The sequence below is a fragment of the Trichomycterus rosablanca genome, chromosome 25 (assembly GCF_030014385.1).
Source record: "Trichomycterus rosablanca isolate fTriRos1 chromosome 25, fTriRos1.hap1, whole genome shotgun sequence".
NCBI lineage: Eukaryota > Metazoa > Chordata > Actinopteri > Siluriformes > Trichomycteridae > Trichomycterus > Trichomycterus rosablanca.
In genome coordinates this window covers 9897388-9921166 of record NC_086012.1, presented here as the reverse complement: position 1 = coordinate 9921166, position 23779 = coordinate 9897388, and the positions used below count along the sequence as shown (strand labels likewise).

General features: G+C 42.7%; 1 protein-coding gene across 1 annotated transcript in view; it reads left to right on the top strand.

The window, feature by feature from the left end:
- kcnq3 (potassium voltage-gated channel, KQT-like subfamily, member 3) overlaps positions 1-23779 on the top strand; it is a 69082-nt gene that overhangs the window by 25423 nt on the left and 19880 nt on the right. Inside the window, exons 2-9 of the mRNA XM_062987394.1 lie at positions 10683-10773; positions 13900-14026; positions 15350-15522; positions 15660-15830; positions 17806-17916; positions 18321-18416; positions 19580-19674; positions 23509-23532. Coding sequence (XP_062843464.1) covers positions 10683-10773; positions 13900-14026; positions 15350-15522; positions 15660-15830; positions 17806-17916; positions 18321-18416; positions 19580-19674; positions 23509-23532 — 888 coding nt within the window. The remainder of the gene's footprint in view (positions 1-10682; positions 10774-13899; positions 14027-15349; positions 15523-15659; positions 15831-17805; positions 17917-18320; positions 18417-19579; positions 19675-23508; positions 23533-23779) is intronic.

Sequence of the window (23779 nt, the reverse complement as noted above, 5' to 3'; positions counted from 1 at the left end):
AAATGCGACAACGACGACCCCGTACTGTTGCACATCTGTTTACTGACGTGTTTACAGGAAGAATGGGACAAAATAAAAGCTGAAACACTAAATCACTTGGTATCCTCGGTGCCAAAACGTCTTTTAAGTGTGGTGAAAAGGAATAGCAACATTACAAAGTGGTAAATGCTTCACTGTCCCAACCTTTTTTTGTAATGTGTTGCAGGCCTGAAGTGCAGGAATGGATGTTTATTAATAAATGAATGAAGTTGAGCAGACAAATCATGAATTATCTCAGGTTCATCATGTCTGTCATCACCCAAGTCCTCAAGTGGGGGCAGAACATCAGCTCCATCACCAGGAAGGCACAGCAAAGGTTGTACTTACTGTGGCAGGTGTAGAAGCTTAAGCTGCCAAAATTGATGACTTTTGAGTCCACACTGACCTTTTCCATCACCATCTGGTACGCCGCTGCTACTGCCAAGGACATGAGCAGACTTCAATGCATCATTTGCTCACTCATGCTGAAAAGGTGATTGGATTCAACCTACCATCCTTCCATAACCTGCACGCCTTAGTGATCATGACTGATCCCTCACACTTTGGACATGTTCTTTTCTAAACACTTCTCTCCGACCCCTTCTTATTCTCCCGTACTGTACAGACACCTCAGGCTGCTAACCAGGGTCCTTACACAGCGTTGAAGACCCCACCCCCTATTTAGTCCGGTCTTTTTTTCACCCAGCAGACTAGTGGCCAATTTTGTCTGATGCAGAAACTGCAAGTTGTGCCTGCTAGGGGGTGCCCAGCTGACCGGTACCAGATCTGAGATTAGAACTCTGATACCCCTTTTCCACTGACGCGGCACGGAGCCCGTTCCGGTTCCCGAACTTGATTTTGAACCGGTTCCGCGTGTTTCCACCGGAAAAAAGAGGTTCGAGACAGTGAACTAGCGGGCCAATCTGGCACCACAGAATACTTGGTTTTTCAGCCCGAACCTTGACGTCCGTCAGTGGGCGTGTCATGTTGTACAGCATAGCGCGTTAGCAACAATGACGTCAGCTGGTGTCTCATATGGAGCTTATCGCTGCATTTTAATATTTTAAACATCACCTGATTACATTTCGAGCCAGTTTGCCGCTGATATTTTCAAAGCGCCTTTAAAAAGATGAACGAGATAAAAGTGACCCGGACAGAACGAAACACGCTTAACGTGAAAAATAAAGCATGAAGCTTTTTCAACTTCCCGAGCTGCATAAACACCACACGTGAAGTGAATACAGTTAAACACAGATACATGTAGTATTTTAGACTGGATTTGATGTTTATTTCACACAGATGGATGTTCGTGTTGTGGAACTTGAATGATGTTTTATCGCTCAAGCCGAGCGCTGAGCAAATCGGCTATTTGCGCCGAGAGTCGCGGTGAAAGCGAAGCACAAAAAGCTTCTCACGTTAATAAACTAAAGAAAACAACAACTGAGACAAACACGTCACGTCTTCTTATCACCGATAGTTAGATCGATGCTTTTTACATAAAAACAAACATCTGTAACAGCAGCACAAATGCTCGCACATAATCCACACACTCCACCATGTTATTACTTCTCTTAACTCTTAGTATGTAACGTCCACCGATGATGACGCTGCTTGGTTCTCAAAAACTGGTGGAAACGCGCGTCGGTTCTCTACAGAACACCAAGGTTCAGAGAAACCTGAACAGAACCTGTTCAAGAACCATGGTTTTTTTGGTGGAAAAGGGGTATGTGAGTTCAGAATCCCAGCTTTGGTGTGCTAATGGAATATTCAGCTGTGCCACCTGGGTGCCAGTGTATTACACTGCAGTTCTGTATATATTTTTGATTGACCTTAACTTCACACCAAGTCAAATTCCTCGTATGTGAAAATGTACCTTTTTCCTCATGCGAGAGGTTCAAACAGGAGGGGACTGGGACATATTTTCTCGTAAATGGCCAGTTTTGGTGAAAGGGCAATAGGATGCTGTCCACAATGGACGTGTAGAGGTTGCAGAGAAGCTGTTGTGGGAGCGTGCTCCCTCTCAGCCTTTGGTGGAAGTAGGGGCATTGTTGGGCCTTTTTGATGTGTGACATGTGGACAGTCCAGGTTAGATCATCAGGTGTATGTACGCCAAGGAACCTAAAGCTGGTCACCATCGTCATTTCATTGCTCAGGATTGAGGAAGAGGTTGAGGAACTCTTCTCTGTTTGGTCCCTCGTCCCTATTGGTAATGTTGCAAGTAGTAGTGTCATCATTAAACGTAATGATTGTGTTGGAGCTTTGAGGTAGTATGGACAACATTGCTGAGTATGAGGCTGGTGGAGGTGTGGTCACCCATTCAGACAGCCTTCTGTTCTTCTGGTAAGGGAGTCCATTGAGATGTGAAGTATGTAGCTGGTTCCAAGAGTGACGATTTGTAGGGGATGATAATGTGACCATACATGTCCTCTTTTTAGGACCGGCTGGGATTCCTAAATCACCAAAAATGTCCGGGATTCTGCTTTTCTAGTCTGCACTTGCTATTCTCTGTGTGGTTTTGCATTGATTCATCTTTGTTGTTAGGTCTTTATAGGAGTTTCAGGCCACGAAGCACCACAACAGCTGCAGATCGATGAACTGCACGTCTGTCTTGTTAAAAAAAGTCTTTCCCTGATTCTAAAACAGCACAAACATTTTACCCGCACGTACACTCAGAGGCTCTCGACAACACCGTGATGGCACTGAATTGTGTGGAAATTGCTCAGCAAGCACTAGAAGACAGACCTTACTGTGTGCTTTTTTTTATTGATGGGAGCAAGTAAATTAAAGTAAAATTACTGCATTCGTGTAGGATGGGTGTGTGTTAGGTACCCCCTTCCTGTCCAGTTTAGGGGTCTGTAGCAGTGGAGGAGAGATACTGTATAACCAGGGCAATTGCATACGACTAAACTTGAGGAAAAATGAATTAAAATAGAATTAAATATATTTAAAATTAATGCGGTGCAGATAATATCCTGGCATATATACTGTTTGTTTATTGTTCATTTTTTCATGAGTGTCAATTAAGGAATTATTGCTTAGTCATCGGGGAACCAATTATATTTCCATTCAGAAACATGTGCGGTCTCAGCATGCAGCCGACATGGTGAATAATTTCTTGCCTGGCAACCTTAGATACGTTCGTGTGTGTGTGTGTGTGTGTTCACTCTGGCTTTTGTAAAAATATAATCTGACCTTTAAGTTGTTACCAATTTAGAGAGAAATGTATCAAGTCGTAACAGTAACAGAGTTATCATGGGAGGTAAAATCAATCACACACACACCATACACAAACACACATCAGTAATGCTGCGTTCAAAACCGCAACTGTTTCTGACCTTCTAAAACCACCAGCTCTAATTGTTCTGTTTAAATGTCAGAGCATTTCATATCTGCTACTTTGCTGTAGGTAGGTACGGTTCTAAAATGAATGATGCTTGCTTCTAATTTAGTAAAATAAATGTATTTAATTTATGCTTAAATGATGCTTAAAAGAACTGAATAATACTTTAAACATGTTGCTATGCAACTCATCTGACAGATTGCTGTGTCATTTTAGCATGCTGAGTATGGTTTAAAAGTCAAGTTTAATCTAATGTAGTTTAATCTAATGTTCTTTTAGCTCAAGGGATAGCTCACTTGCTAGTGTTCACCAGCTTTTGTTTGCAGAAAACAGTAGTTTTTTAAAATATCTTTTGCTAGCTCTTGTCATGCTACCTGTTTTAAGTTCCCTGCTTTTCTCTCACTGATGAGAGTCCTGGTTGCGGTGGATTGACTAGCTACCTGTGGTAGCGAGTAGCTACTCTCACAACCATACACTGATCAGCCATAACATTAAAACCCCCTCCTTGTTTCTACACTTGTTGTCCATTTTATCAGCTCCACTTTGTAGCTCTACAATTACTGACTGTAGTCCGTTTCTCTACGGGAGTTGTGGTCACCCATTCAGACAGCCTTCTGTTCTTCTGGTAAGGGAGTCCATTGAGATGTGAAGTATGTAGCTGGTTCCAAGAGTGTCGATTTGTAGGGGATGATAATGTGACCATACATCCTCTTTCACTGTCACTGCTGGACTGAGAATAGTCTCCCATTACCTTCATGTTTCTAATGGCCTCTAAATATCTGATAAGGCTTTCCAAAAGATTATAAAAGCATTTAAGGGGTCAGAAGACCTGGCTCGCAATCAGAATTTCAATTCATCCCGAAGGTTTTCACATGTGGTTGAGGTCAGTGTTCTAGGTAGGTCAATGCAGTTCATCGACACCAAACTTGTCAAACAATGTCTTTATGGGCCTTGCTTTGTTCAAAGGTCATTGTCAAATGAATGTAATTTCCGTAACAAGAAGGTACCAGTTAAAAGCTTAAACTGATACATTTTGTTTTCATTGCAAAACAAAAGCGCGCGATAAATCACGGCACAGCGGCCAAAATCCAAAACACAGCAAAAACAAATCATAACCACTGCTTACCTTAGCTTATGTTCTTCCAGATGCTATTACATTTATAAGCGTGTGTCCCATTAAGAATACAATCCGTCATTTTGTAAATGTGCTTATAATTAAAAACCTACAAACTTTTCCCGGTTGTGAAGTAAAACACGAACTCGTTAGAAAGCCAATCAAGCGTTTCATTAACAATCATCTGTGTGACGCAAACTGAATAGATGCAAATAACAGCATTTCTTACTAACAATTTAAATCAGAAGGTCTGATTGGTTCAGAAAGCGCTCTTTCAACCATTAGTGCCAATTCTGTAGGAGCGTTCCATTCACCCCGGTTGTTCCTGTGAAGTGCACTACGTGGGGTATTCCACCATTTTAAGTGAGATTCCAATCCAAAGGTGACAAAAACGTTCAAATGAAGTAAACTTCAAACTGTGTAGGGAGTAGGGAGCGACGTTTCATCACTACGCCGGAAGCTGGCTGTAGCATTTACCCATTGCGTGCGTTGCGGGTTAAGACAGCGTTATTAGAGAGCAGAAAATGACTCTGAGTGGTAAAAACACACGCTGTTCACCAGAGCTGAGATCTCGAATACATCGTATCGAATCTCGGCTCTGCCTGCCGGCTGAGGCTGAGCGGCCACATGAACAACGATTGGCCTATGGTTCAGATAGGGGCGGGATTAAGCCGGATGGGGACTCTGTCTCAGACTAGTGCGATTACGACCTCTGCTGGCTGGTTGGTGGTGCCTGCATGGAGACGGGAAAGGAGTGCGGTAGAGGGTGTGGCTCTCCGTACACAGCGCTGTACTGCACTGCACTGCACTCGTCAAGTGTAGGTGATAAGATGTTTGATTGCTGTGCACGTGTCGGAGGGGGCGTGGAGCAGCCTCGTCCTCCCCTATCAGGAGCAGGGACCAGCGTTAGTGAGAGGATGATTGACGGGCAGAAATTGGACGCGCTAAAGTGGGAGAAAAAAGGGGAAAAACAAGACGCTGTCATGTATGTGATGATGTCACAGGGTGTCCGAATGAATTCGTTTAACCTGCTTAAGGTCCCATAGACAAGATCACGTGATCAGTGTGTAGGGAACACAAGGGCACTCAGTAGGGACCATGTGGCTAGGGATTCTTGTTGTTCACTAGTCATTTTTTTGCGAGTCATGAGTCCGAGTCATTTGAAACAAGTCGCTGTGTGTGCAACTTACGTGCGACTCCCCATCTCTGCTATATAGTGTACCTTTAAAAAGTGAACTGCACTTTAAATACAGCAATGTGTGAAGTACCTGAACTAACAATTCAACACCTCATCAAGTATGTTCATCTCAAGCAGCATTACTCGTTCTACTTGCTAATCCTGCCATTGTTTTTAAAGCACACCGTCTGCTTCCTTTCCACTCCTAGCAAACAAACATCTCAGTGTAAGGTCCCAGTGCTCTCTTCTTTTCCTGTGGCTGTGACCTACATGTGATAGAAAATATTCATAATTTACCCACAGGGGGGAACCATCAAGTGCTCTCTGAGCAACATACTGCTTAGCTGCTGCCTGCTAATCTTAAAAAAAAAAAAAAACACACCAAAATCTCAAAGGCTTGTGACTTGGCGCTTTAAGCTAGGCTGGTTTTAAAGTTGGACCAAAAAAATAAAAATAATAATAAATAAAAACGCCTCTGTAAGTTCACCCCGGTGAAAATAAATGCTAAATGTTAGTGGTGTGTGTTGTATAACATGTGGGAGGCAGGATGCTTGGCTAGTCCAGCTAATCACAAACAGATCTATGTTCCAAAACTGCAAACTGCATTATTAGAATAAGAAATAAGAGAAATTGTGGACGAAGACAAAGCAAGGTCCGTAAAAACAGTATTTGACGGGTTTGATGGTAAGAAACTGCACAGAAAGATTTAGCATGTACATTTAGTCATGCTAATGCTACAAACTTGACTATATTTAGTATATTTAGCTGCCCGTCAATCATTCTCTCACTAATGCTGGTCCCTGCTCCTGATTGAAGAGGACGAGGACACCCTCTACCGCACTCCTTTCCCATCTCCGTGAAGGTGCCACCAACCAGCCAGCAGAGGTCGTAATCGCACTAGTCTGAGAGAGAGTCCCCATCCGGCTTAATCCCGCACCTATCTGAATAACAGGCCAATCGTTGTTCATGTGGCCGGTCAGCCTCGGCCGGCAGGCAGAGCCGAAATTTGATACGATGTATTCGAGATCTCAGCTCTGGTGTACAGCGTCTGTTTTCTACTGCTGCGCCACATGAGCGGCTTTAGCTTTGATTTGATTCTTTCCACCAAGCACATATTACCATGTTTATCATTTTCTAAAATCAGGTTGATTATTAACTTTGTTTATGTGTTTATTCTTTTTTTTGTTTTGTATTTAGACCCCTTTATTTTGCTAGTTTTGTGGAAGCTAATTCCTACACACAGACCCACTGATTTTCCGCTATTTTATAAAAGCTACCAGAACCTGATAGGATGCAGGATAACACATGTTTTCTCTGACAGTGAAAGACACAATCTATTCCGTCCCTTTGCTAGCATAAAGAGGCTAAAAAGCTGGCTTACCATATAGAAGCACTTTTGTAGTTCTACAATTACTGACTGTAGTCCATCTGTTTCTCTGCATGCTTTGTTAGCTGCCTTTCATGCTGTTCTTCAATGGTCAGGACCCCCACAGGACCACTACAGAGTAGGTATTATTTAGGTGGTGGATCATTCTCAGCACGGCAGTGACACTGACATGGTGGTGGTGTGTTAGAGTGTGTTGTGCTGGTATGAGTAGATCAGACACAGCAGCGCTGCTGGAGTTTTTAAATACCGTGTCCACTCACTCTCCACTCTATTAGACACTCCTACCTAGTTGGTCCACCTTGTAGATGTAAAGTCAGAGACGATCGCTCATCTATTGCTGCTGTTTGAGTTGGTCATCTACTAGACCTTCATCAGTGGTCACAGGACGCTGCCCACGGGGTGCTGTTGGCTGGATATTTTTGGTTGGTGGACTATTCTCAGTTCAGCAGTGACAGTGAGGTGTTTAGAAACTCCAGCAGCGCTGGAAACAGATGGACTACAGTCAGTAATTGTAGAACTAGTGGAGCTGATAAAATGGACAATGTGTGTAGGAACAAGGAGGTGGTTTTAATGTTATGGCTGATCAGTGTATATAATAAATAAAGGCAGTCTACTAGTGATTGAAAGATTGCCCTGCCACCTGCCATATTGCTTCTGTTGGGCCCCTGAGCAAGGCCCTTATTCCGTACTTGCTTTTTTACTTACTTTTTGTAAGTGGCTTTGGATAAAAGGTGTCCGCCAAATGCCAAAATGGGCATGTGCTTGGCAATTCAAAGGCTTAAAATAATTTCTAAGCAAAAAAATCATTTAATGTCGAATTCTGTAGCTTTCTTTTGTTCTCCTGTAGCTGTAAATGTAACCTCCCTGCAGTGTTCGGCTATAAGAGGGGGGTGTAGGTGCATAAGGAAATCTGACCTGCACACTTTGCAATTCTTTACTGGATCCCTGGTGTAGATTGGTCATTAGCAAAGCTCTTGGGTGTTTTTTTTCACTGTTAAGATACACTGCCGCTTTGTATTCAGGATAAAGTTGTGCATTTACTGTACATGAAGGTAAATCTTGTTAGCCGAGTACTACACTACTTACAGTGCATGACCTGATCTCTTGATGCAACAGTTCACCCTGTACAAGTACCTTACATTGTTCCTATTGTTAAGGTTGGCAGATTAATGTACTTTTGAGTTGGAAAGCGAATCACTGAAAGGTCACAGAAAGCAGAAGTGCTTACTAAATGAATGAATTCATGAAAAGATTCATTATTTTTTGTTACAAGACCTGTTTATGTTTTACTCTGAACAAACAGCTCCCCCAGTTGGTCCAACATAACATTGTCATTTTGTGGGGTTTGTCAGTAGCAGTGCTTCCCATCACATCAATTACACCCAATAATTACAGTTAAAGTAATAAACAGACACTCTCCACCGTTGTAAACAAGGTGCCGTGTTGTCGTGTGACGTTTTTGCTTGCTCGGGAGCTGAACAAGTAATTTTGTTATGGGTTTGTAATGAACACTGTATCAGCATAGGTGATTGTGATCATGGTTTGGTACAAAAGCAGCATCCAGGAAAGGCCGAGTCTTTGATGAGCAAAGATGATCGGAGGATCTCCAGTTTGTCAACAAATGTGTGAGAAAATGATTGAAATGTTTAAAAACAATGTACCTCAAAGAAAGATTGGAAGGGATTTGCATATTTCTCCTTCTACAGTGCATAATATCATTAAATGATTCAAGAAATCAGGAGGAATTTCAGTGCGTAAAGGCCAAGGGTGCAAGCCTAAGCTGAATACCTGTGATCTTCGATCCCTCAGAAGGCACTGCATCAAGAACCACCACTCAACAATAGCTGATATAACCACATGGGTGAGGGATTACTTTGGCAAACCTTTATCAAGCACTACAATACAGAGTTACATGCACAAATGCCACATAAAACTTTACTGTACAATAAAGAAGCCATATGTTAACCATGTCCAGAAGCAGCGTTGACTTCTCTGGGCTCTGAGGCATCTAGGATGGACCATCACACAGTGGAAATGTGTATTGTGGTCAGATAAATCAGCATTCCAGGTCTCTTTTGGGGAAAAAACGGACGCTGTGTGCTCCGGACCAAAGACGAAAAGGACCATCCAGAAATCCAAAAGCCAGGGTCTGTCATGGTATGGTGTTGTGTCAGTGCCCTTGGCAAAGGTTATTTACACTTCTGTGATGCAGCATTAATGCAGAAAAGTACACTGAGATCTTAGAGCAACATGTGCTGCCTTCAATACGTCATCTTTTCCAGGGACGTCCAACATTTTTCAACAAGACAATGCAAAACCACATGCTGCACACATTACAAAGGCATGGGGGCGGCACGGTGGCTAAGTGGGTAACACTGTCACCTCACAGCAAGAAGGTCCTGGGTTCGATCCCAAGGTTGGGCGGTCCGGGTCCTTTCTGTGTGGAGTTTGCATGTTCTCCCCGGGTCCGCGTGGGTTTACTGCGGGTGCTCCGGTTTCCTCCCACAGTCCAAAAACATGCAAGTGAGGTGAATTGGAGATACTAAATTGTCCATGTAACCTTGATGTAGGTTTGATGTAACCTTGTGAACTGATGAATCTTGTGTAATGAGTAACTACCGTTCCTGTCATGAATGTAACCAAAGTGTAAAACATGACGTTAAAATCCTAATAAACAAACAAAGGCATGCGGAAAAAGAGGGTACGAGTACTGGACTGACCTGCCTGCAGTTAGCTGCATCTATATCTATATATATATATACAGTATATATACAGTATATATATATATATATATATATACAGTACAGGCCAAAAGTTTGGACACACCTTCTCATTCCTGTGGTTTTTCTTAATTTTTTTTAATTTTCTACATTGTAGATTAATACTAAAGACATCCAAACTATGAAGGAACACATATGGAATTATGTAGTAAACAAAAAAGTGTTAAACAAACCAGAATATGTTTTATATTTTAGATTCTTCAAAGTAGCCATATTTTGCTTTAATGACAGATTTGCACACTCTTTGAAATTTTCTCAACCAGCTTTATTAGGTATCCACCTGGAATGGTTTTCAATGAATGTTTGCGCCTTGTCTAGAGTGAATTTTTGTAATTTGTTGCTTTTTTAATGTGTTTGAGACCATCAGTTGGGTTGTGCAGAGGTAGAGTTGGTAAAATATAAAACATATTCTGGTTTGTTTAACACTTTTTGGTTCACTACATAATTCTTCATAGTTTGGATGTCTTCAGTATTAATCTACAATGTAGAAAATAAAAATAATCAAGAGAAAACATTGAAGAGAAGGTGTGTCCAAACTTTTGACTGGTGTGTCCAAACTTTTGGCCTGTACTGTATTTATATATATATATATATATATATATATATATATATATATATATACTGTATATATATATATAGACAGTATATACACTGTATATGTATGTGTGTTTGGGTAAGCCAAGATGCTGGTGCTTATTTTTTATAAACCTTAAACAATAATTGTTTATTAAAACATACAAAAGATGTATGTGAAAAATTTGAAAATCATGTTTGACTTTTTACCTCTTACTTCTGCTTATGAATTTTTCTGTAGATTTTTGAAATTAAACGATTAACCGATGATCTGTTTTCCTTTCTCTTTGTAGGTTTACAATAGTCCTGGCGTGTCTGATCCTAGCCATTCTGACAACGTTTAAAGAGTATGAAGACGACTCGGGTCACTGGCTGGTGCTGCTGGTAGGTATTTGCATAATTATTTGTGTAATGTTTGATTATATATGTATATTTTGTACTGTATTACGGTAATATAATATTTTAAAATGTAAATTAAGAAACTAAGTAGGAAACCCATAAAACATTACCCCTTAAGTCTAGGCATTTTATTAATCGTTTAATCTAATACATCAATATGTGCTGTGCTGCAGTGGTTAGTGTGGGTATGGCAGTTCCATGACCTCGGATTTAATGCTCATTATTTCGTACAATCTGTGTGGAGTTTAGGATGTTCTCCTTGCTCCCTGTCTCAATAGGTCAATCTCTAACCTATAAAATTTCTAGTGAGTGTTAATCTGGCATCCGCTTTGTGGTGTATAGGGAGGTGTTTCTTCAGGAGGGATTTCCCCAGTAATGGGGTCACTGGTTAGGACAGGCCTTTTTTTTTGTCTGCATTGATATTTTCAAAGGTCACACTCTCTGCCACTTTCAATGTTTAATTAATTGATGAAATAATCAGGTGCCCAGGTGGCACGGTCAGCAGAGCTTCTCTTGCAGGCACGATTTGCAGTGCCAGCAGCAGACAGAATTGGCTACTAGTCCGCTGGGTGGGAAAACACCGGGCTAAAAAGAGAGTGGGGTCTTTGACGCGGTGTAAGGATACTGGTTAGTAGGCCGAGGCGCCTGTACAGAAGTGGTGGAATGCGTAGATCAGTGGGTGATAAATCTGCCTAAGTATGGGCAAATAAGACAGTGCCGTCGGTGGATGAACTGTGCATGCTTCAGAGGAAGCGGGGGTTAGGAAAATATACCCTCCTCAGATGCAATTGGTGGCCCCAGCAGCAGAAGACTAATTTGCCATGTTTAATTGGGAGAACACACATAAATAAAATAATTAAATAATAATAATTAAAATAAATAATTAATAAAATAAAAAATATATATAATGAAATAATTAAAAAACGTGAAGAAGTTTTTTTTAGATGTGATTGATGGGAATGAAAAATGTCATGTAGTTGTTAGATATAATAATAATAATAATAATAATAATAATAATGCATTTCATTTATAGGCGCCTTTCAAAGCACTCAAGGGCACCTTACATCTTACAGAGCAGTTAAACAACAATACACAGACACATACAAGACATACAATTAACACTGAACAATCAAGTGAATTAATGGTAGGCTAGTTTGAATAAGTGAGTCTTTAGGTGGGATTTGAAGGTGAAGAGGGAATCGATAGTTCGAATTTAAAGCGGGAGAGAGTTCCAAAGTGGGGGGCTGAGTGACTAAAAGCTCTGGCCCCCATAGTGGACTGACTTACAGCGAGAATAGAAAGCTGAAAAGCAGAAGAAGATCTGAGCGTAAGGGAGCGCGTGTAGATTTGGATAAGGTCAGTGAAATATGGTGGTGCTAGGCCATGAAGAGCCTTAAATGTAAATAACAATATCAGGCCGCTCAGGTGGCGCAGCGGTAAAAAGACAAGCTGCAACCAGGGCTGGATTCTGAGTACCTGGTATCGAATCCAGCTCTGCTTCACCGGTTCGAAGCTGAGTGGCTGAATGAGCAACGATTGGCCGGTTGCTCAGTTGGGGGGTGGGACAAAGAACCGGATGTGGGTCTCTCTCTGTCAGAATGCGATTACGTCCTCTGCCGGCTGATCAGAGGCGCCTGGACAGAGATGTGGAAGAGTGCCCTTAGGGTGTGTCTCTCCGCATGCAACGCTAGGTGGCGCCAAACTCATCAATGTGTGGGTGGCAAAAATGCATCCGGCTGCTGCTCATGTTTCGGAGGGGATATGGGTTAGCTTCGATCTCCTCGGTCAGGGCAGGGTTCGGCATAGACAGAGAGAAAGCACGATTCAAAATTGAACAATTGGATGCGCTAAAGGGGGAGAAAAAGGGGGAAAAAAATTTAAATAACAATATCTTAAAATGTATGCGGTACTGGACAGGAAGCCAATGAAGCCGCTTGATAGTCCGAGCAGCAGAGTTCTGGACCAGTTGTAGTTTTTGGAGAGTTTTTTGGGGTACACCAAAGAGAAGAGAATTACAGTAATCAATACGGGATGTGACCAGGGCGTGAACGAGAATAGCAGCACTTCTTGGGGAGAGGAATGAGCGGAGACGATTGATGTTACGTAGATGAAAGTAAGCAGACCGTGTCATATTATTGATATGTGCTTTTAAAGAAAAGATTGTTATCTAGAGTAACACCCAGACTTTTAACGAGGAGACAACAGAATTATCCATTTTTAAAGTGAACAGTTTTAGTGAGATTGCCTTTTGTACCCACAAGTACAATTTCAGTTTTATCCGTATTTAATTTTAGGAAGTTGTTTGAAAACCAAGCCTTGGTTTCAGATAAGAAGTCGGACAGAGAGGAAGGAGGATGTAAGGCAGTAGGTTTGGTAGATAGGTATAGCTGTGTGTTGTCCGCATAACGATGAAATTTAATTTAGTATTTTCTAAAAAATTTGGCCAATGGGTAGTAGGTAAATTATAAATAGAAGCGGTCTCAGGACAGAGCCCTGGGGAACGCCAGATACAACAGTAGATGGCTAACAGTAAATGGAGTGGTTAAAGTACTGTAGTAGTAATTAGAAGGTTGCTGGTTCAAGCCCCACATTCCAGTGGCCTGCACAGAACCCTGACCTTAACCCAAATGAACGCTGAATTGGAATGCTGATTGAAAGCCAGGACTTCTTACCCACTATCAGTATCTATTCTTGCAAATGTAGGTTCGTATGAATGGGTACAAATTCCCACAGACAGGTCTTTTCAAAAGTCTGAATGCTATATGTGCAAAGTGGGATGACAACGGCATATTAAAGCCCAACTTGGTTCAGTTCTCAGGTGGAGCAGTCCGGGTCCTTTCTGTGTAGTTAGAATGTTCTCCCTGTGTCCGTGTGGTTTCCCTCCCACAGTCCAAAGATATGCAATCAGGTCAATTGGAGATCCTTAAACTGGCCTGGGTATGAATGTGTGTGATGAATTGGCAACCTGTCTGGGACGTTTCCTACCTTTCACCCAGTAATTTGTACCCACCGTGACCCTGAATAGCATAAAGCAGTGGTGAATGAATGAATGTCTATAAATGATGTGGTCAGACATACTGATTACTATGTTTTTTTTTGTCATTTCTGCAGGAGACCTTCACCATCTTTATTTTCGGAAGTGAATTCGTTTTGAGGATCTGGGCTGCCGGATGCTGTTGTAGATATAAGGGCTGGAGAGGGCGGCTGAAATTCGCCCGCAAACCACTGTGTATACTGGGCAAGTGTCACAGATACAGACGGACAGTTATACACTCACATGTATTATGTTACAGAGGATAATAGAAAACCAGTTCCAAACAAAGATGAGACAGATGGTGATGATTTGTCTTTCAGCCATTGTACACTGATCAGGTATAACATTATGACCACCTTCCTAATATTGTGTTGGTCCCCCTTTTGCTGCCAAAACAGCCCTGACCCGTCGAGGTTCTGTGGTATCTGGCACCAAGATGTTAGCAGCAGATCCTTTAACTCCTGTAAGTTGCGAGGTGGGGCCTCTGTGGATCGGACTTGTTTGTCTAGCACATCCCACAGATGCTCGATTGGATTGAGATCTGGGGAATTTGGAGGCCAAGTCAACACCTCAAACTCAGTGCTGTGCTCCTCAAACCGTTCCATTATCCTGCTGAAAGAGGCCACAGCTATCAGGGAATACTGTTCCATGAAAGGGTGTACATGGTCTGCAACAATGCTTAGGTAGGTGGTACGTGTCAAAGTAACATCCACATGGATGGCAGGCCCAGGTAAGCGACGTACACGCACCCGGCCATCCACGTGATGCAAAAGAAAGCGTGATTCATCAGACCACGCCACCTTCTTCCATTGGTCCGTGGTCCAGTTCCGATGCTCACGTGCCCAGTGTTGGCGCTTTTGGCATTGGACAGGGGTCAGCATGGGCACCCTGACTGGTCTGCGACTATGCAGCCCCATACACAACAAACTGTGATGCACTGTGTATTCTGACACCTTTGTATCAGAACCAGCATTAACTTCTTTAGCAATTTGAGCTACAGTAGCTCGTCTGTTGGATCGGACCACGCGGGCCAGCCTTCGCTCGCCAGGAGCATCAATGAGCCTTGGCCGCCCGCCCATGACCCTGTCGCCGGTTTACTACTGTTCTTTCATTGGACAACTTTTGATAGATACTGACCACTGAAGACCAGGTACAGCCCACAAGAGCTGCAGTTTTGGAAATATTAAATATTAAAACACCCTTTCTGGGTAAATCTCACTGCCTTTAAGCTAAAATGTCACCAGCTTTGAACACCTATGCAGGCCCACTATTGCTGAGACCCAGGGTTCGAATCAGCAGTGGTGCTACCGGGCCGGTCAGGCATCTACATACAGACATTATTAGCTATGTGTGGAATGAATGGGTGGAAGAGGCCCTGTGATGGATTGGCATCCCGTTTGGGGTGTGTTGCATCATTGCACCCTCTAATTCCAGTGAAGCTGTAACCTCCACAACCCTGATTAGGATAAAGCGTTGGTAAAACATGAAAATGAAATAAAATATATATATTTATTTCTATTTGTGCAGATATCTTTGTGCTGATAGCATCTGTACCAGTTGTTGCTTTGGGTAACCAGGGAAATGTTCTGGCTACGTCTTTGCGCAGTCTGCGCTTTCTGCAGATCCTGCGCATGCTGCGTATGGATCGACGAGGTGGCACCTGGAAATTGTTAGGGTCTGCAATATATGCACACAGCAAGGTAAAAATATTTTTAGACATTTAATATTGTGTTATAGTAATTACTATCTTCCATAAAACATTCATTTTATTTATCAGTGCTAATTATGCTAATAATCACCCCCAAATGCTTATTTGTGTGTATATGTGTTTATGTAGGAACTGATCACTGCTTGGTACATCGGCTTTCTGTCTCTGATCCTGTCCTCCTTCCTCGTCTACTTGGTGGAAAAAGACGTCGAGACCATGACGCTGTCCTACGGTGAAGAGACAACCCCAAACCCTAAGCAAGATTTCGACACTTATGCAGATGCACTGTGGTGGGGACTGGTAAGTATGACACGACAACTAATGCCTACAACTAACAGCTGCACAACAACAACTAACAGCTGAATGCTTATAGCAAACTATTGAACGCCAACAACTAACAGTTGAATGCTTACAGCTAACTGTTGAACGCCAGCACCTAACACAGCACAGGGATTTTGGGAATATGTGTAACCTGCTTAACGTTACTAGGTATATACTGTATATATCAGTGGCAATTTCTCTAAGACTGCAAGGGAAGCTCAGCTTCCCCTAAAATGTCAAAAATTAAATGGTCAAATATGTACAGTTGTGTTAACATTTCACTGACTACAAATGCGTTAGAACACGTTCATCTCGAAGACGAGTTTGTTCAGAATCAGCTACTTATCACAAATCGACTGACTCGATTTTGTTAACTCCCGTAGCGTCAATGCATTTGCCCGTAGAAGCTGAGCGTCTATTCACTTCAACGGGACTGCATGGAGGGTTTTTTTTCATTGCTTCGAAACTCGCCGGTCATTGGATAAATGCCACGATTTTGTCCCGCCCCCGGACGCTGAGCGTCTCTGGGGGTGAATGGAGCTGTGGGCGGGTCTGGACGCGGAGCTTCTGCAAGATGATTGGAGGATCAGTCGAAAGGCTGAATCCCGTTTTGATTGACAGCTATTTTGAGATCTACACGTCACTTAATCCCTGGGAGCTTCAGTCCCATCGCGGATTTTGCGAGTGAAGTCGAAAGACAAACTGCAACCCATTTCTTGGTATTTGCTTGGTGAAATTACTTGACCATTTCCATTGTTCATTGTGTAAATAAAACACACTCATAGTATTTGTTTCAGGACACTGGTCAAGTCCCTGGAAAAGACGCCTACTTGGTACGATAGGATCACAGGTCATTTTCTTGAAAAGGAACGGAGGGCAGAATTTATGTATAAATAAATTGACAAATTTTATGATGTAAGCCAACAATGAGCTTCCCCTCTTTGAAAGACCAGCAGCCGCCACTGATATATATATATATAATGCCAACAACCAACAATTGAATGCCTACAACTAACCAAAAAATGCCAAGAACTAACTGTTTCATGCCAACAACTAACAGTTGAACGCCTACAGCTAACCATTGAATGCCAGCAACTAACAATTAAATGCCTACAACTTACAAGTAAGTGCTTACAACTAACAACTGCATGCCAACAACTAACAACTGCATGCCAACAACTAACAACTGCGTGCCAACAACTAACAACTGCATGCCAACAACTAACAATTGAATGTCTACAACTAACAAAAAACGCCAACAACTAACAGTTTCATGCCAACAACTAACAGTTTCATGCCAACAACTAAAAGTTGAATGCCAACAACTAACAATTAAACTGCAACAACTAACAATTGAATACCAACAGCTAACAGTTATATGCCAACTGTTATACGCCAACCAATTGCATGTTAACAACTACCAGTTGAACGCCAACTAACAAATAAATGCCAACAAATAACATTTGCATGTTAACAACAGTTGAAGGCCACGAATAACAATTGCATGCTAACAACTAACAGTTGAACGCCAACAACTAACAGTTGCATGATAACAACAGTTGAACGCCAACACCTAACAGTTAAACGCCAACAACTAACAGCTGAACACCAACAACTAACAGCTGAACACCAACAACTAACAGCTGAACACCAACAACTAACAATTGAATGTCTACAACTAACAATTGAACCGCAGTAACTAACAACTGCATGCCAACAACTAACAGGTCCATGCCAGCAACTAACAGTTAAATGCCAACAACAACTATTTTTCTTGCTGTTTATGATATGTCTACCTGATTTGTAACAGTGTACAAATTAAAAATTCTTTTTACTCTGTTACCACTTGGGAAACCTTCTGCTCCTGCTATCCCACCCAGATATGTTAGAAAGAGACAATAAGAATAAAAATAATTTTTAAACATTACTCAGTTGTACATCATCCCTCTTTCAGATCACTTTAACGACTATTGGCTATGGCGACAAGACCCCGAAAACGTGGCCAGGGCGCCTGCTTGCAGGGACCTTTACGCTAATTGGCGTGTCGTTTTTTGCTCTGCCGGCAGTAAGTACTCCTGCTTTTGATTACTAATGTTTACTACTTTTACTACATAAAAATGGGTATGGATAAAATGAAATAACTACAGGTCTGCTTGGGACAGTGGTAGCCTAATGGGTAGAGATTTGGGCTATCAACTGAAAGGTGGAGAGTTTGAATCCCAGCTCTGCTATGCAGCCACTGTTGGGCCCTTGAGCAAGGCCCTTAACCCTCTCTGCTCCAGGGGCGTAGAGACATTTAGTTGTACTGTACACCTGTATATGTATATATTACAAATAAAGGCATTCTATAATATATAATATAATATTTCTTATATAATAATATAAGCTTTTGTTAAATGCACTTTTAAAAGTTAAAATGTGAGTGAATAGAATTATTCCAGATTTAATGATGACTGTTTGGCTCTGTAGGGAATCCTGGGTTCTGGATTGGCTCTTAAAGTTCAGGAGCAGCACAGACAAAAACATTTCGAAAAACGAAGACACCCTGCAGCTGGACTCATACAGGTAAACTTTTGTCTGTTAATAAACAGTAACTATTTAATACTGCAGTTCCTGTAGCACTTGCACCAACCTCAATGTTGGCATTTTTGTATCTGCAATGACGAGAAACCTGTGGTGGTTCTCGACCTTTCCTCCTTCAGGCACTGTCATTTGTGCAAGGTCACTAGCACAGCTGAGATTTGAACTGGTGGTGAGCTAGCACATTTGTTCATCATTGCAGGATCTTTGTCTGTTTGCAGTAAAGCTCTCAGAATGCGTATCAGAGGAGACCCGTGCTAGTCTGCGACCCTCTCTGGCAAGCGAGGGTGTTGTGCCAGCAGAGGTTGCCAGAGTGCAGATTATTTGAATATATCCAAAATGATACACCGATCAGTCATAACATTAAAACCACCTCCTTGTTTCTACACTCACTGTCCATTTTATCAGCTCCACTTACCACATAGAAGCACTTTGTAGTTCTACAATTACTGACTGTAGTCCATCTGTTTCTCTGCATGCTTTTTTAGCCTCCTTTCATGCTGTTCCTCAATGGTCAGGACCCCCACAGGACCACCACAGAGCAGGTATTATTTAGGTGGATCATTCTCAGCACTGCAGTGACACTGATATGGTGGTGGTGTGTTAGTGTGTGTTGTGCTGGTATGATTGGATCAGACACAGCACCTCACTATCACTGCTGGACTGAGAATAGTCCACCAACCACAAATTTCCAGCCAACAGCGCCCTGTGTGCAGTGTCCTGTGACCACCGATGAAGCTCTAGAAGATGACCAACTCAAACAGCAGCAATAGATGAGCGATCGTCTCTGACTTTACATCTACAAGGTGGACCAACTAGGTAGGAGTGTCTAATAGAGTGGACAGTGAGTGGACACTGTATTTAAAAACTCCAGCAGCGCTGCTGTGTCTGATCCATTGAAGAACAGAATAAAAGGGGGCTAACAAAGCATGCAGAGAAACAGGTGGACTACAGTCAGTAATTGTAGAACTACAAAGTGCTTCTATATGGTAAGTGGAGCTGATAAAATGGACAGTGAGTGTAGAAACAAGGAGGTGGTTTTAATGTTATGGCTGATCGGTGTATATGCTATATGCTATATTGTCCAGGTCATTTTAAAGCTAGTGTTGGGAATATCTAACCACTTTTATTTTTGGTTTTGTTTTTAGTCAGCCTGGCGATACTACGCCACAAACCCGCTCCGAGAAGATCTTACTGCCTCATGGAGATTTTATGAGACGGTGATCTCACTGCCATGCTTCAGGTAGGTTACACACACACACACACACACACACACACACACACACACACTCATACGAAAGTGGGGAAAACCCCCATTTTTGATCATTTATGTTTACTTTCATGCTTATACAGTCAAGCCGGAAAGTCTGTACACCACTTTCACCTTCTCCAGGTTTCCAACGGGTCGTTGTCACGTTGAAAGGTAAACCTTCACCCCAGTCTGAGGTCCAGAGCGCCCTGAAACAGGTTTTCTTTAAGGATCTCTGTGTACTTAGCTTCTGATAGATTCTCCCATCTCCACAAGGATACGCTGGAGCTCTGTCAGAGTGACCCTCAGGTTCTTGCCCACCTCCCTGGCCCAAGGCCCGTCTTCCACGATCACTCAGTTTGGCAGGGCGGCCAGGTCTAGGAAGATTTTTGGTGGTTCCAAACTTCTTCCATTTATGAATGATGGAGGCCACTGTGCTCTTTGGGAGCTGTAAAGCTGCAGCGATTATTCTGTACCCTTCTCCAGATCTATGCCTCGACACAATCCTGTTTCTGAGGTCTCCAGATAATTCCTTTGACCCCATGGCTTGGGGTTTGCTCTGATATGCGCTGTCAACTATGGGACCTTATATAGGCAGCTGTTGGCAATCCCCAATCATGTCCAATCAATTGAATTTACCACAGGTGGACTCCAATTAAATTGTAGAAACATCTCAAGCAGTATCAGTGAAAACAAAATGCACCTCAGCTCACTTTTGAGTGTCACATGAAAGGGTATGCACACTTGTGTACATATGATATTTTACATTTTGATTTTTAATAAATTAGCACAAAGGTCTAAAAACCTGCTTTCACTTTGTCATTGTGGGCTATTTTGTTTAGAATTTTGTGACAAAAAATGAACTCGATCTATTATAGAATGAGTCTGTAATGTAATAGAATGTGGAGAAGGTGAAAGGGGTGTGCAGACTTTCCGGCTTGACTGTATATAGTCAATTCAGGCAATTCTGTTTCTGTTGTGTTCTTTTTTTGGTTCTTCATTGACATACCATTGTTATGATTTATGTCCGATTGGCTTATTTGTGTTCTAGTTCTTTTTGCGTTTGAAGCTCCATCTGCGCTTCTACCAGGAGTTTTGAATGAGGTACTGAGTGTGTGAAGAGGTGTTAGCACAAGTAACTGATGTTACATTTGACCTCGTTGACCTGCAAATCTGCTTATGTAGCTTTTTTTGGATCTGTATCATGTTTTGCGTAACTGCCTATAAGCCAAAGACAATGTGTAGCTCACTCAACTGTGATATAAACTCTCCATATTTCATCTGAACAAGGGGGTGGACAAAATAACAGAAACCTATATCATTATATTAAAATCGCTGTGCTAAGCATTTTTCTCCTAATGTAGCGTAGGCAACTAGTCTTCCACTGCTGGAGACCCCGATCACGTCTGAGGAGGGTATATTTACCAGACACGTGTCCCCTTAGATGCGTGCTTAGTCCACTTCTTATTCGCCCATACTTTGGTGGATTTGCACGTCTTGCGCATGGAGGCCAGTCTTGCGCATGGAGAGTCGCACAACATTCTTCCACTTCTGTACAGGTGCCTCGGGCTACTAACCAGGGTCCCTACATAGCGTCGAAGACCCCGGACTAGTGGCCAATTTTGTCTGCCAGTCGTGCCTGCTAGGGAGCGCCCAGCCGACCGGTAGCAGAACTGAGATTCGAACTCGGAGGGTTCAGAATCCCAGCGCTGGTGTGCTAGTGGAATGTCCTGCTGCGCCAACTGAGCGCCCCCTTAATGAACTTAAGTGGGCAGTCAAACAGAATCACACAACTTCATAGTGGGGTGCTGGAGCCTATCCCAGCTTTTCTTTTTTTTTTTTTTTTTTTTTTTTTTAAATTATTTATTTTTTCCCACTTTTTTTGCCCCAACTTTTATCCCCATTCTAATCGTGTCCAATTACCCTGATTGTGTCCTCTGTACTGATTCGACCCTTTTGCCGCTGACTGAGGACGCCTCTCAACTGACTTGCGCCCCCTCCGGCACGCAATCAGTACAGCCTGCATTTTTCACCTGCAAGAGCCGAGAGACACTGCGCATGGAGGGTCACACCCACCTCAATGTTATTTCTCAGCCCTGTGCAGGCGCCGTCAGTCAACCAGCAGGGGCTGCAGTTGTACCAGTTATGAGGACCTATGCTCCGACTCTACCCCTAACCCTGAACAACAGCCAAACGTTGTTCATACTGCCGCCCAACCCAGTCGGAAAGGCAGAGCTGAGTTTCGATACGATGTATCTAGAAACCCAACTCTGGTGCGCTAGCGTACTTTACCACTGCGCCACCTGAGCGGCCTATCCCAGCTTTTCAATGAATGCAAGGCACACAGTAACACCCTGAGCGGGGCGCCAGTCCATCGCAGGGCAAACACAAATACAAACACACTTATAGGGCAAATCAGTGTCTCCAATTAACCTGACTGCATGTTTTTGGACTGTGGGAGGAAACCAGAGCTCCTGAAGGAAACCCTCACAGACATGGGGAGAACATGCAAACTCAGCACAGAAAAGACTCGGACCGCCCCGCCTGAGGATCGAACCCAGGACCTTCTCGCTGTGAGGTGACAGTGCTACCCAACGAGCCACTGTGTCACCCAGGGGGAAATCAGATGGCACCAAATTCGGACTATAAGCTCTCTCAGTCTCTCAGACACAACCAATTACAACTAAAATGCGGAAACTTTTTGAAGATCCCTCGTATATTAGCCTAGCCCGAGCAGCTAGTGGTGAAGAGATAGCTGCACAGTTGGCTGTGTCTGTGGGAGGGCTGGTTGGATAGTGCTTTTCCTCATTACCCCTGCAACAGCAACTCTGTTGCTCCAACTGTTTTTTGGTCGAGGTGCCAGCACTACTGTAGTAATACACCAACCTGGCATAACATTATGACCACTGACAGGTGAAGTGAATAACACTGATTATCTCTTCATCACGGCACCTGTTGGTAGGTGGGATATATTAGGCAGCAAGTGAACATTTTATCCTCAAAGTTGATGACAGAAGCAGAAAAAATGGGTGAGCGTAAGGATTTGAGCGAGTTTGACAAGGACCAAATTGTGATGGCTAGACAACTGGGTCAGAGCATCTCCAAAACTGCTGCTCTTGTGGGGTGTTCCCACAGTCTGCAGTGGTCAGTATCTATCAAAAGTGGTCCAACGAAGGAACAGTGGTAAACCGGCGATAGGGTCATGGGCAGCCAAGGCTCATTGATCCAACAGACGAGCTTCTGTAGCTCAAATTGCTAAAGAAGGTAGTGCTGGTTCTGATAGAAAGGTGTCAGAATACACAGAGCATCACAGTTGCAGGGCTGTTCTGGCAGCAAAAGAGGGACCAACACAATATTAGGAAGGTGGTCATAATGTTATGCCTGATCAGTGTGTTATGCCTTGATACAGCTAGTGGAGTGAATCCTGGGAAATTTGCTAGTGCTTTGGTTTTCAACCCAAGGAAGATGGGAGGGAGTTTTTCCTTGCAACTGTCGCCCTCGGCTTGCTCAACAGCGGTTTTTGGTCTGTTGGTCCTGGAGTCTGTAAAGTTGCTTTTAGACAATGTCTATTGTAAAAAGCGCCATATAAATAAAATTGACTTGACTTGACTCCCACCTCTGGCTCCAAAATGCGTACGGTACATTGGCTGCTTTAAATTGCCCCTAAATTAAATTCTGCCCTGTGATGGATTGACACCCTGTTTGTTTTCACATCGCATAAAATGTTTACTTAGTAAAATCTTTGTGTGTGTAGGTGTGTGTGTGTGTGTGTGTGTGATTAGCTACTGCTTTACTAACTATGCATATATTTCTTTTTTCTTATTAAAGGAAAGATCTGGAAGGAATTTCAAGGTAAGATTATTGGCCCTCTTTCTGACTCACATTTCTATTGCCGACATTAATCACGCTTCGAGATTGACGTTTGCTTATAATGTGTTTCTTTAAATAACTCCCAATAACGGGTGTCACTGGTTCATGTGTGTGGGTGTGGGTTGGTTGGTGGATTCCCATCCTTGTGCTTAATGAGCTGAGTCATTAGGATGTGCAGGCTGTAGCTCTCTATGATAAATGGCGAAAATCATTAGAAAAGAGAAGGAAT